Below are 12,011 nucleotides of genomic sequence, written 5' to 3'. Positions count from 1 at the left end.
TGATTCGGCGCGGGCGTGGCCGGCTGGTGCACGTGACCTCGGGCAGACATCCGATTAGGCAGCGCACAAATGGTGCTGCCGGTCACGTGACTGCTCGCAGCTCTGACCGCAGGGGTCGGAGGGGTGGCCAGCGGGCGGGAGGGGCTCCCGGTGGGGGAGGCGGCTCCAGAGACGGCCCACAGGGGACGGCGTGAGCCCAATTATAAGCAGCGCATAGCTGCTTACAGTTATGCTGAAGCTGCTTGCTCGCCCATAACTCTGAACGCATCAAGCATAGGTCAAGCATAGTGACGACTACGTCAGAAAATTCAGTAATAGATGGATCAAGAAAGAAAGTGTCGGGCGTTGCGGGGGGGGGGGCACTCTCCCGATTCCTGAAGTTTTTTTTTTCAAATTACAAAAGAAAATTTTCAGATTTCGATTCTTCATGCAATGCTGTATAATTTAGAGCAAACTTTTCTAACAGCAGTTGTTTGGTTTTAGAACGGCAAATTTGCGGTATATGCCGCTTTCGGTCGCTGCGAGTGGCAGTTGCATCAAATGCCCCCCCCCCTCGGATCTACCAGTGGCGGAAGATCGGACTCCATTGGTCTGTTGTTTCAGCTTGATCGGATATATACCACTTTTAGCCCTTTTCCCGGAAAACGTATGCAAATTGTCCGTACATACGTAAATGGTTATTGTTAGCTTTGTGTTCAGCCTCCTGTTTATGAAAGTGAGCAGAGACTCATTGACTCATTCTATTCCTCTGGCTCTGACTGTTGTTTTCAATGGCTTTCAAAAGTTTTTATCTATAGAGTATAAAGCCTGCAGGGGCGTAGCCAAGGGGGCGGGGGGCCATAGGGGCCATGGCCCCCCTGGAGCCCAAAAGGGCCCCCATCGCGGTGTCATAAGTACGGTAAGTGGCACAATAAAAGTAGCGTAAGGGCCCCTCGGGGCACTCCACTGGGTTCGCGGGGGCCTTTCGGGCCTGAGACCTTGCCGCTAGGGCCCTCTGGGCTCTCTTCATTGGTTATAAAAGGGCCCTTCGGGCCTGAGGCTTTGCCACTGGGCCCCTCGGGGCCCTCTCCATTGGGTTCGCAGGGGCCCTTCGTAATTTTAAGGTAGTTAAGCAAATAACTACGTCATGAAATTAAGAAAATGTTGGGCCCCTTCGCCCACATGGGCCCCTTTCGGTTTGATTGCCCCCCCCCCTCCCCCTGAAGAAAATCCTGGCTACGCACCTGCCCTTAGACGGCTTACATGACCCTCAGACGGCTTACGAGGTTCTCATGGGCTGTAGAGGCCTTTGGCGGTCTGAAGGACCCTCATCCGACCTACGGGGCCCTCAAGACCGCCTTCAGAACCGGCTGAGCGACTCTATGAAGCTATTCGTGGGCCTATCTTGCAGGGACCCATGGACTGCTTTCCCCTCAGTTCTAACATTTTTTTTCATTTTTTTTTGAAATTTATTTGGGCCCCCTTCCAAAAATAGTGGATGAAATCCGATGACTTTTTGGATTTTGAGGGGGTTTACCTTGGGCCCCTGTAAGTTTGGCCCCCTCCTGGAGGAAATCCTGGCTACGCCCCTGAAAGCCTGTGGTGCCCATAGGCGGCGGAACGGGGAGGGCACCGGGGCACCGTACCCCCTTTGATTTGGGCATTTTAACATTAGCCCTATACTTCAATGGGCGTTGCATCGAAAGAATGGGACCAAAAGTCGGTAGTGACCCCCCCCCCCTTAATTGAAGGTGTTCCGCCGCTACTTTTGGTGCCTACTGCCTAATACCAATATCGAAGTCCAAGATCAGATCATGGATGTGGTGCAGCCTCCAAAGGTCAGCTTCCGCATTCTGTTCCAATCCAAAGCGGGCAAGTTGCTCGATGACTCAGACGCGCTATCTGGTAACAATCACGCTTCGATTTTTTATTTGAGCGACGAGGCCGGATTGCGGACATCAAACACAACAGAAAACAGGGAAACTGGCATGGCCACTGTAAAATGTGCCGGTGCACACGCTCAAAACTGACCCGTACATGGCACCACGACTGCTCGCCTTTCCTCACGGCAGCATGCAAGTGCGATATTATATCCCGTAACTTGTTGACGTCTCGCTGAGGGCAGGTCGGACGCTGCTGTCCGTCACCGCTGCTTGATTTTAAACGTTGACGTGTCCGTACATGCGTCTAGTTGAGCATTTGCTGACGAAAAAGTGGCCTGCACGCCTCCTGAACATATGTATGTAGCTATACATCACTTGACCCATGCGTACAAAAATTAATTTTAGAATAGCTTGACCGATATAACTTGATGTTAAGTGACCTGCTGTTTAGTGACGCCATGGATGAAGTATTCCTATTAGGAATAACTAATCCATGGTGACGCACCGTTCGGTGACCTGCCGTCCAGTGACCGATGGTTTCGGTGATAAGTTCAGTGACCCGCCGTCTAGTGAACCAAAGTAATGACCGCGAATACCGGTCCAGTGACCTCCGTCCGCCATCCAGTGACTTACTGTTCAGTGACCTGCCATTCGGACCTGCCGTTTAGTGATGTGTCGTTCAATAACCTATATTATATCGATGTCTGGTACAGTGACATTTATCCGCCGTCCAAAGTGACCATGCCGTCCAGTGACCCGCGATCTCGGCGACCAGTCCAGTGACCTTCGTCCACTACCCATGGTGACCCTCCCGCCCGTGACCCTGTCACCCAGCGACCCTACCGTCCAGTGACCGGTCCAGTGACGGTGCAGTGACCGGTCCAGTGACCGTCCAGTGACCGGTCCAGTGACCGCTGACGTTCCTCCATGTGCAGTTCCACAGACCACCTTTTTCCCATGGCCCGTCGGCCGGTATCACCGGCTCATCTGTGTCGGCAGTCGGACGCGGTCGGATCGGCCAACCCTTGGTCTGACAGGTGGCGATGAATTATCGGCGTGCCGCTCCGGTCTCGGTTATCTCGCCATCAGAGCTGATAGCCGGCCGGCTCACCGTGTGTCGAACGGAAGTGACCGGCCGCTGACTGGGGACTGGTCCAGCCGGGAGGGGGAGGGGGTCATCACTCATAAGGATGGTTATCTGAGGGAATATGACGCATGGCAATGTCATCTGTGCATTGCGATTGAAACTGACCTGTTGGATGTTGTCTGAGTATCGCTTAGGTGTAATATCGAGCCTCTTTCTCTCGGGGAACGAGATGCAATTCTAAGCTCCAGTGTCAAGAGGTAGGAACGTAGGTTGTTTTGGGAGCCACGTTGGAACACCTCGTTGGAGGTGAAGGTCTTGGATAAGGAAGGCGCACATCTGAACACCTCTCTGTAAAACGTAACGGGCTCGATTCTATCTCCTATATTTCATGCCAAGCTCTCCGACTACCAGGGTGGACTTCTAAAGAACTTACTCAGCCGTGAAGGTTTGATTTACGGTTGAATTTGTTCGTTACCTCACTGCATGACGGCTCCAAAAATGTCACATTATCAGTAAATCGGGGTGAATACACTTCGTGCCATCTAATATCACAAGTTGTATTACATACGAACATGCATACATTACAGCGATCGGCGGCGCGAGCGAGGCGTCGGTCCAAATGACAAAACACGAATACACTGATGCACGTAACAAGGTAGTTTCTCGGTGACTGGCGGCCGTCACCGAGCGCCGGAGGTTAGCCCCCGCCGGAGCTAGGCCGGCCCCGCGCCCGTCAACAATATCATACACTGACGGAGACGCCCCCACGCCCGGGCCGACCGGCGGGCCGCCTCAACATGAGGAGTACGAACGGCCAGGCGCACCGACGGCCGCCCGCCGGCCGGCCCGCCGAGCCCCCGCCGTTGGCCCGTCGACTCCGACGGCCCCGCGACACGCCCCACACTGAGTGACATCATCAACGGATACTCCACGTCATCGCCGTACATATGACGTCACACATGAGTCCAACGACAAGGTGTTGAGGGGCGTCGCGAGGATATACTTTGAGACAGGGAAGATTGAGGAATGACGCCACTCGAGGCAGAAATCCTACGTCAATAAATAAATATCCCTGCCAGGGGTGGTTAGCCGATATCGAGCAGACTCCTCCATGTTTGAGGAAAATGTTAGACCCAGGAGACTACCAGGAACCGTAAAATGCAAGACGTAGGCAATGACAATTAGAGATTTGACAGAAGCGCCTGTAGAGATCAGAAGGCCATCGAAGAGCTTCGAGACGCAAGAAAAACAACTTCGCAGATATAACATAACACCCAATTTGTCCATCGAGCGGCGTCCGTGGGCCACTCCCGACACACACACCATAGTACCGAGTATGATACGTTCAGCGGACACAGAGTAGGTACCCACCGGCACCTGAGCGCCGGCGACGGGCGCTCTGTCCAACCCAGGTCCCGGCTCATCACGCGTACATGTCGCCGTAACCCATGGCGGAGCCGACGGCGGCGGCGTCGAGGGTGGTGCCGGGCCCAGCGCCGGGGCCGGGGCCGCCGGCAGAGCCCGGTCCTGAGCCCGTGTCGCCGTGCAGCGACTGCAGGCCATCCTTGGACTCGCCGGACTTCTCCTGACGCAGTACCGTCCGCCGCCACTTGGCGCGCGCGTTCTGGAACCATACCTGCCGGGGAAGGAACACAGTCAGGTCACGCCGGACGAGATCGGGTCGGGCGACATATGGGATCGGGCAGAGAGAACGGCAAGGACGGAGCAATGAGCTGTAAACGAAAGAGACGAAGAAAATGAGCCTGGAATAAACTGTTAACCAATGCAGTTCAAATTCGGACAATTATCAGAATTTGAACTGCATTGGCTTCAACTTGACGATCATGTGGTAAAGCGGAACGATAATCGCAGAGGCCCCACAGGAAGCAAAAAGCCTCTTCGAACTGCACGTGGTGTGTTGGGAAGCATCTCCGATAAGATCTAACGCGGCTCCTAAGACATTTGACGACGATTCCCAGTGCGAAATATTGTAAACGGTGTCTTTCACACGCTGTGAATGCTCCTGGTTTATGTCATACCACACGTATACAACACCACGGACTTGTCTATAAAACACGGCTCGGCGCCACAGCGTCATGGATCGAGGCGGTTTCCATGCGCTCGTTACAGCTGGAGGTCATTAGGGAGTGAGCCGACCGTCCCCCGTCTGTCCAGTAGCCAGAAGCGTGACGTCCGCCACCAGAAGTCGGTCCCGTGGTCGCCATAAAGCCCGGAGAACACGGCTGTGCCATGACCGCGCTGTGTCGCAAGGCCGTTAAAACAGCACGGCGCCGACAAAAAAAAAAAAAAAACGGTAACAGGGGCCCGGAACGATATGCGATTCCTTGAAACACCACCTGGTTCAGATGAATCCGGAATCATGACCTCGAGACTTTTGTCTATAACGATGTTTTTATCAAACTGTGATTGACCAGCAACTGCAGAGACATCGGTGGTCTAGAATATCAATCAATACACGGTCTAATCCGCTTCCGCCAGCTGCCTATCCTATTTGTATGAAATCGCTCTTTTAATTATACTGTAGCGCATCAGTATGAGGTTCACGTAATTATGGAAGCTCTTAAATGACACGTCCAGACTATTGAACTCAAAGCTGCTTATTTCTGCATTCTGTGGACGGAGGGAGCCATCCGTACTGACATTGCTGAACACAAATGGCTGGTATTTAGTATGGGCAACGTGAGTCAGGTGCCTCATGACGACCAAGGTATTGCACGCCGTCACCGAGTTGAACACCCGACCAGATTCGGTGTGGTGTTTGGCAGATTCGGAGACACGCTGTCTCTCCAACCTCCTCTCCAACCTCTCCAACACGCCTCTCCAACCATTGTTCCCGTCCATCGTTGACTAGCCACAGGCCGTTAAAGCCGGACAGTCTGTCTTGGACCGTCTCTTGGAAGACGAGACGGGGCTTTTGCCGTCAGATTTTGGACGGCCGTCTCCGATCATGTTTTGAAATTGGAACCGTCTGTCCCACTGCAGTCCGTCACAAGACATCACGTGTGTGGGGTCGTCTGTTTTCGGACGTCCGTCGCCGCCCACCGGTCGGTCGGCTTTGCAGGCGGGACTGATGGCTGCCACAGGCCGTGTGATGGGCGTCATCAGTCAGCGGCGATTATCAGCGCCGCCGCGCGCGGCGTCCATCCGTCGGCGTCATCCGTCGACGGACCTGACCGCTGGCTGTCACACTGACTGGCGGTGGTGACGGTTGGCACCACACGGCCAGAGCCGCACGGCTGGGACACGGGCTCTGATGATGGACAGCGCGGGGTGGACAGCGATGTCAGACAGCACACAGCCTCGGACAGCAGCGCAAAAAGCGTGGTCGCACAACGGGTCGGACAGAGACATGACAGTCTTGCAGGCGGACAGCGATTTCAGATAGCTCTCGTATCGGACAGCGGGGCGGTTATATTAAGCTCCAAGCGGGGTGGGCGGCGGTCGGACGACGCTGCAGAGCGGCATTGATACAGTCCGATGGTGGTGGTGATAGAGACTCCACCCAGCCGAGGCGGCGCAAACACGGCCGATTGTGAGAAGTTGCACCGATACCCATCGCACAATCGAGCGGTTTCGGACCGGGGCAGTGTATATTTTCAACCCGTCGAATTCTCACCCGTCTCAAAAGGAAAGGAAGGCTCGAGACATGTCAACGATGCACGTTTAATAAGGTGTTGTTACCGATATGTCACATTGTTGCAGCCGAAAAGAAAATATTTTACAGGATATATGGTGGACTAAACGGTGCAATGCATGTTTTGCGGCGCCTCACAAACAGCAAAAGTGGTCAGCAGAACCCCCGATTCTAGCGAACAATCTCGTCTGTTCGTTGGACTTCCAGTCGACGTAAAGCTCGCGTTTTTCTTCGGGTCTTAAGCCTATTATCATGCAGTGTGTCGATTTCCTTGTAGGTATCTTTCCGCCCTGCCAAATCGTTTGCTAGTTTAACTATATGTCCGGGTTCTGTGCAGTTGTAAATACCCGACGGAAGATACTCGATCGTTAGCCGTTTTGCTGGTTACGTGTATGTCCGGGTTCAGTTTCATTTATTGAATGATATCATACGGATGACACTCGATATTCCGGATCCGCATGTCTTCACTGCCAGCTACTACTGTTTCTGAGCCCGCTGACCTCCCAGTTCCTACAATCATGCTGGTCCTGCAGCTTCCTTTGAACGAGCCATGAGCATGACGGGGTGGTCGGAGGTCGCTCTGCGGCGGGTGGAGAACTCCCAGGCAGCGCCGCACGCCCTCGCCAGGACTCATGACCGATCCATCACCGTCAGGGACAGACAGGGACGACTGCCGCCCGTCGGCCGACGAGACATCACTCAGCTCGTCCGCGCCGCACGACAGTCGTGCCGGCGGCACTGATCGGACCCTGCCTGCCTCCACCGACCTCTTGTGGCCCTATGCAGACCTCCTGAGGTCCTGGAGGGTTACGGTGACCCCGACGACCTCCTGAAGCCCTGGAGGTCTTCTTGACTCTCAGCGGTCCTACCGACCTACTCAGTGACCCTTAATGACTTTCAGTGGCCCTCAAGTCCCTCAGTGACCCTGCATGCTTCCGCCGACCTCCAATGGCCCGGCCGACCTCCAATAGCGCCCAGTGACCCTCAGTGGACTCTGTGTTCCTCTCCGGGCAGGCAGTGCGGTGGCTGGTGACCGTGAGAGCTGCCCTATGGCCCCGCTCACGAACCGGAACGCCGCTGTCCAACCACGTCCCTATCGGCCGGATCGCAGTCAATTGTACGGCCGGGCCACTTCCTTTATCGCCGGCCACTCTGGGCCGTTTTCAAACAAAAACAAATAAAGTATGACGCGTAAAAAGTCGCCGCGTACGGGCCGGCTCATTATGGCTCCGAGTGGCGCATACCACACCCGCCACCGAGCGCGCTTCCGACCGCGCCATTGTCCGCCGGGCGCCGCGCCGCGTACGTCGCCAGCTGCGGCGCCGCGGCACAATGCGGCGCAGACGCGGCGACAGCCGAGCAGCGGCGCCGCCGTCGGAACTCTGATACGATCGGGAGGTGATAGGGCCGTGCTGAGACGGAGAGCGCCCCTCCGCCGCCGCCGAGGACGGCCCAGAGCTCTGCGGCGGGCTAATGAAGGTGCCGAGGTGCCGCCGCCCGCGGACCCGGCGCCCATCTGATACCGTCCATCCAGCCCGGTGGTCCGCCGACCGGTAGCCATTTCGAGGTGCTCGGACTATAAAGGCTTCATCGTGACACCATACCTCCCTGATCTGATCTTCATCGAACACCTCGTTTGGTGCTTCAGATTCCAAAACTCGTAGGATTATCGCCGACTGCAAACGTCTTCTTGGAATATTTTAGCAGTGTCCCCTGCAGTCTGCTATTCTAACTATTGCTGGCCGAACAATGAGCAGTGAACACGACTCAACACAGTGCATTTCACAAACGCCGGGGTCTCGCGGAGTTAGCTCAGAGGTCTGACCTCGGCCTTGTTCACGGCTGGCGGCGTTCGTGGTTTCAGCAGTGTCCAGCCACGGCCGGGGTCAGCAGATCACCATACAATGGAGGATGCGAGCCCCTCACGGCCAGCCTGCAGCCGAGCGGCACATCCAACAGACGCCGTACCCCGCTCCGCCCCGGATACTACCCCTGTATGCCCCGCCTCCCTGCCATACGCTGCGCCCCGCCCCGTCTGCTGCACATCTCGCTAACGACCCTCCGGACCGGAGGGGTGGCCCCGCGCCCCGGCAGCGCGCAGTGACCGATGGACCGTCTCAGGGACCCTTTGGCGGTCCAGTGTCGACCCCGCTCGGACACAGGGAGCATCCAGAGCGTCCAGTTACAACTCCGACGCCGGGAGAGACGATTTGTCCCCGTGGACGGTGTGGTCGGCCGCACTCGAGACAAACAGCGCTTCCTTTGACTGTCAGCGCTGGACGCTGTGGTCGGTCGATACGGCGCGTTGGCATGGAGCTATGGGAAATGCTAACTAGCGCCGACCGGAGTCTTCGCGGAATAACTCAGGATGCAAATGAAAAAGTCGGCAATGATAGTGACCAACGACCAATGGCCCATGGCCGGACAGTGACCGGCGCTATCCGATTCGGTGGCCTGCCGGCCCGTCAGTTCTCTAACTTGAAGACACCATGCCATGCCATTGTCTGATGGAGCCAGGAAGTGATGGTGGCGTAATGGTAGTCGCCAATGCAAATGGCTGAAGGACAGGTAGCGTGCAGCATACACGGCATTATTGACGCAATAAAAGCCCATCCCGGTCACCAAAAAGTTATAAACTAGAACAATGCGCACTTTTGGGACAATTGGAACACTGACTAGCACATTATACACCATGACTGGTCTGATGGGATTTTATCAGGCTAACCGATGATGTTTCGCAGATGAGATAGCTGCTATTTCATTTTTTTGATTACCAAAAGTAACCCTGAAAATGTCACTAGGTAGGTACATAAAATAGAGAATACACCCTTGCCTTTACATTTCGGGGCTATCAATTGTCATCAGCTCACCTGTAGGACCCGTTTGGAGAGGCCCGTCTTCTGCGCCAGCTGCTTCAGGTCCTTGGCGTCAGGGTTCTGGTTGAGCGCGAAGTAGCTCTTCATCGTCCGCAGCTGGTGGTGCTTGAAGCTGGTGCGCATCCGCTTACTGCGCTGACTGTGCGGCCCCGGAGACTCGTAGCCCATGTGGTCCAGGTCAGATGGGTATTCTGGCGGTGACAAAATAGAGGGACGGTCACTCTCAGGGTGGCTACTTTACTACTTTAGACGGCGGCAGGGAAAGGCGAGGGCCTCGCGTCACTCTTGTGCTTGAAGCAAGACTATAAGAAGCAAGAAGCAAGGCTGGGCAGATAGTAAACGGCTCGGTGGAGCAATGAACATTGGACGCTGGACACGTAGTGAGCACTCATGACTCAATAGGCATTCAGCATACTTTTAGTGGTCTCTTATAACAGTAGCATTTTTAAGTTAGCACATCATCAGACACTGAGCAGAGGACTTTGCGGCGAGCGAAACCTTGTCGATATTTCTATAATGGACTAGGACTATAGGACCTAGGTCCTAGAGAAAGGGTCACCTCAGAGACAAAGGCAAGGCAACGATAAAAACCACAAAACTGTCTCGTAAGTGCCCACATCACGAACGTCTCTGTCGACTTTTGTAATTGCCATTACCTAATAATAAGTGACCGGCATAGGTGTGATCTCATTCAATGCGTCTTCAGGTGAACGAAAAGAGCAGCACTGTTCTTGGTATAGGTACCTAGCGGATTGTGCAATATTACCGGTATCGCATATGAGAATGTGCTGTTATTCATATAAAAATGTAGCGTCCTTCGTCGACCTCTCACAGAGACCAGCACGAAGCAAATGACGAAACAATGTGTTAATTTAGAAAAAGCCTGCCGGATTTTCTGATTAGCCTTGCCAAATTCAGCGAGGATGTCATACGTGTATGACAGCCGTGCAGTTGTGGTAAAGTGTCGTACCACCGCAACGACATGCACTAAATCAGTGATCCAGTTGACCACTGAAAATACGAACCTCACAGGTCGTCGGAGAGGCGTTTCAGGAGCAGTGATATTTAAATCCATCTTTCCATAAATCCGTTAGAATGAAAGTTTTTAATCAAATCTACCATCAACAGCAAGTTATGACGCTGACATACTGTAAGACATTGACGGTGTATCTTGCTGCGTGGGCAGAGTCTGGACAGGCCGTTGGCACGGGAGCAGCTCCACCCGCAGCCGTCAGCGCCCACCGTCCGCCTCTGCACCTCTCACCGCTACCGTCCATCGTATCATCACGCGCGCCCACCACGTGCTCGTTAAGTGGGTTTATGGTGTCCCAAAGTACACTACACGAGGAAGACATCTAAAATATCACGGATGTAAAAGCCTCTTATCGATTCTGAAGCATCTCCAAGTTTCATGGAATTCGAGATGGACCCAGACTGTGTTTCTTATCTTTGATCGCATTTATCGCCTGTCACACGGAGGACTCGATCAAACCGTTACAATTGATGGCCGTATAAAGCTTAGCTTATTTTCTCAGAGGAAGAATGGTTTGTTGAAGTCGTTTAGAAGCATAAAGTAACTGCAAAGCAAAGATAAAACGTAAAATGCATCAGTTATATAGCTGTGTAACCCGACTGGGTAGATTACCGAGAAATGGAGCACTTGCTATTTGTTTTTATTTACCTTTATGGATTTATGGCAGGTATATGACAAAGCATATGACATGGAATGAGGTCGACAATGTCATCATGGTGTAAGGAATCTGACGTTGGAATATGGAAAGCACGCAGTACCTAAAGCACTTCAAACTTGTAATTGATGCTCAGTTCGAGGAACTGAATGAGGCTTGCCTTTATGTTTCAAATGCCATTTAGGTAATAAGTGTCGTAATTAAGCAGTAACCAGTTCTTGTTGCTGTTTCGACACTGGTGCCTGAGGTTTATATTTTATACCTAAAGTCTGTAACCTCATCTAAATAATGGTATTTGTTTGATTTCATAGTTTCGCTGACTTTGCCTATTACCTAACTCTTTCGAGTCAATGCATTTGTACATTTGAGGGTATGATGGCTTAGAGGACTCAATTTCAAATTAACTTCCTGCCGTGACCTGTGAACAAAATTACTTTACCTTTTCCTAAGGTATCACTCGGAAATTGTTAAACATCGTGTCGCCCGACGTAAAAAGGTCTGTAGCGTGCAGGACTACCCGTTTAAATTTAATTTACGGTCTCGCTCCCCTGATTGGTCGGGAGCCCTAATGATAATAGCGCGGAGGTGTTTTTTACGGCTGCACGGCTCATTTGTCGAGAAACATGGCGTCCGCTGAGTCTGTAAACAGGCCGACACGAGCCATCACTCGGCTCCTATCTGAGCTGTCACCCGGCGGCCGGAACTGCGGGGCCAGGGGCACTTCGACGGCTCGGGGTTGAAGGGGTGGGGTTACAGCACATGGGTAGGGCTACAGCCCGGCTCTGGGACAGGGTATCGCGGCCCGAGGCTGGGTCATAAGACATTTCCAGAAAGGAGCCAGCT

At 53.6% G+C, this 12,011-nt stretch overlaps 1 protein-coding gene across 1 annotated transcript; it reads right to left on the bottom strand.

Annotated features, from left to right (window-relative positions):
- Nucleotides 1-3,490: 3,490 nt before the first annotated feature.
- On the bottom strand, nt 3,491-9,670 carry LOC122368787 (LIM/homeobox protein Lhx2-like). The gene is made up of 2 exons (XM_043343032.1): nt 9,475-9,670; nt 3,491-4,585 (listed from the first exon to the last, which is right to left on the bottom strand). Exons 1-2 carry the CDS (start codon nt 9,646-9,648, stop codon nt 4,373-4,375), a joined length of 387 nt encoding a protein of 128 aa, XP_043198967.1. The 5' UTR covers nt 9,649-9,670; the 3' UTR covers nt 3,491-4,372.
- Between the last annotated feature and the right edge of the window lie 2,341 nt (nt 9,671-12,011).

Source organism: Amphibalanus amphitrite, unplaced genomic scaffold (genome assembly GCF_019059575.1).
Source record: "Amphibalanus amphitrite isolate SeventyFive unplaced genomic scaffold, NRLGWU_Aamphi_draft 000976F_arrow, whole genome shotgun sequence".
In the NCBI taxonomy this organism is placed as follows: Eukaryota; Metazoa; Arthropoda; class Thecostraca; order Balanomorpha; family Balanidae; genus Amphibalanus; species Amphibalanus amphitrite.
The sequence above is the reverse complement of the archived record's forward strand: the minus strand, read 5'-3'. Positions and strand labels throughout refer to the sequence as shown.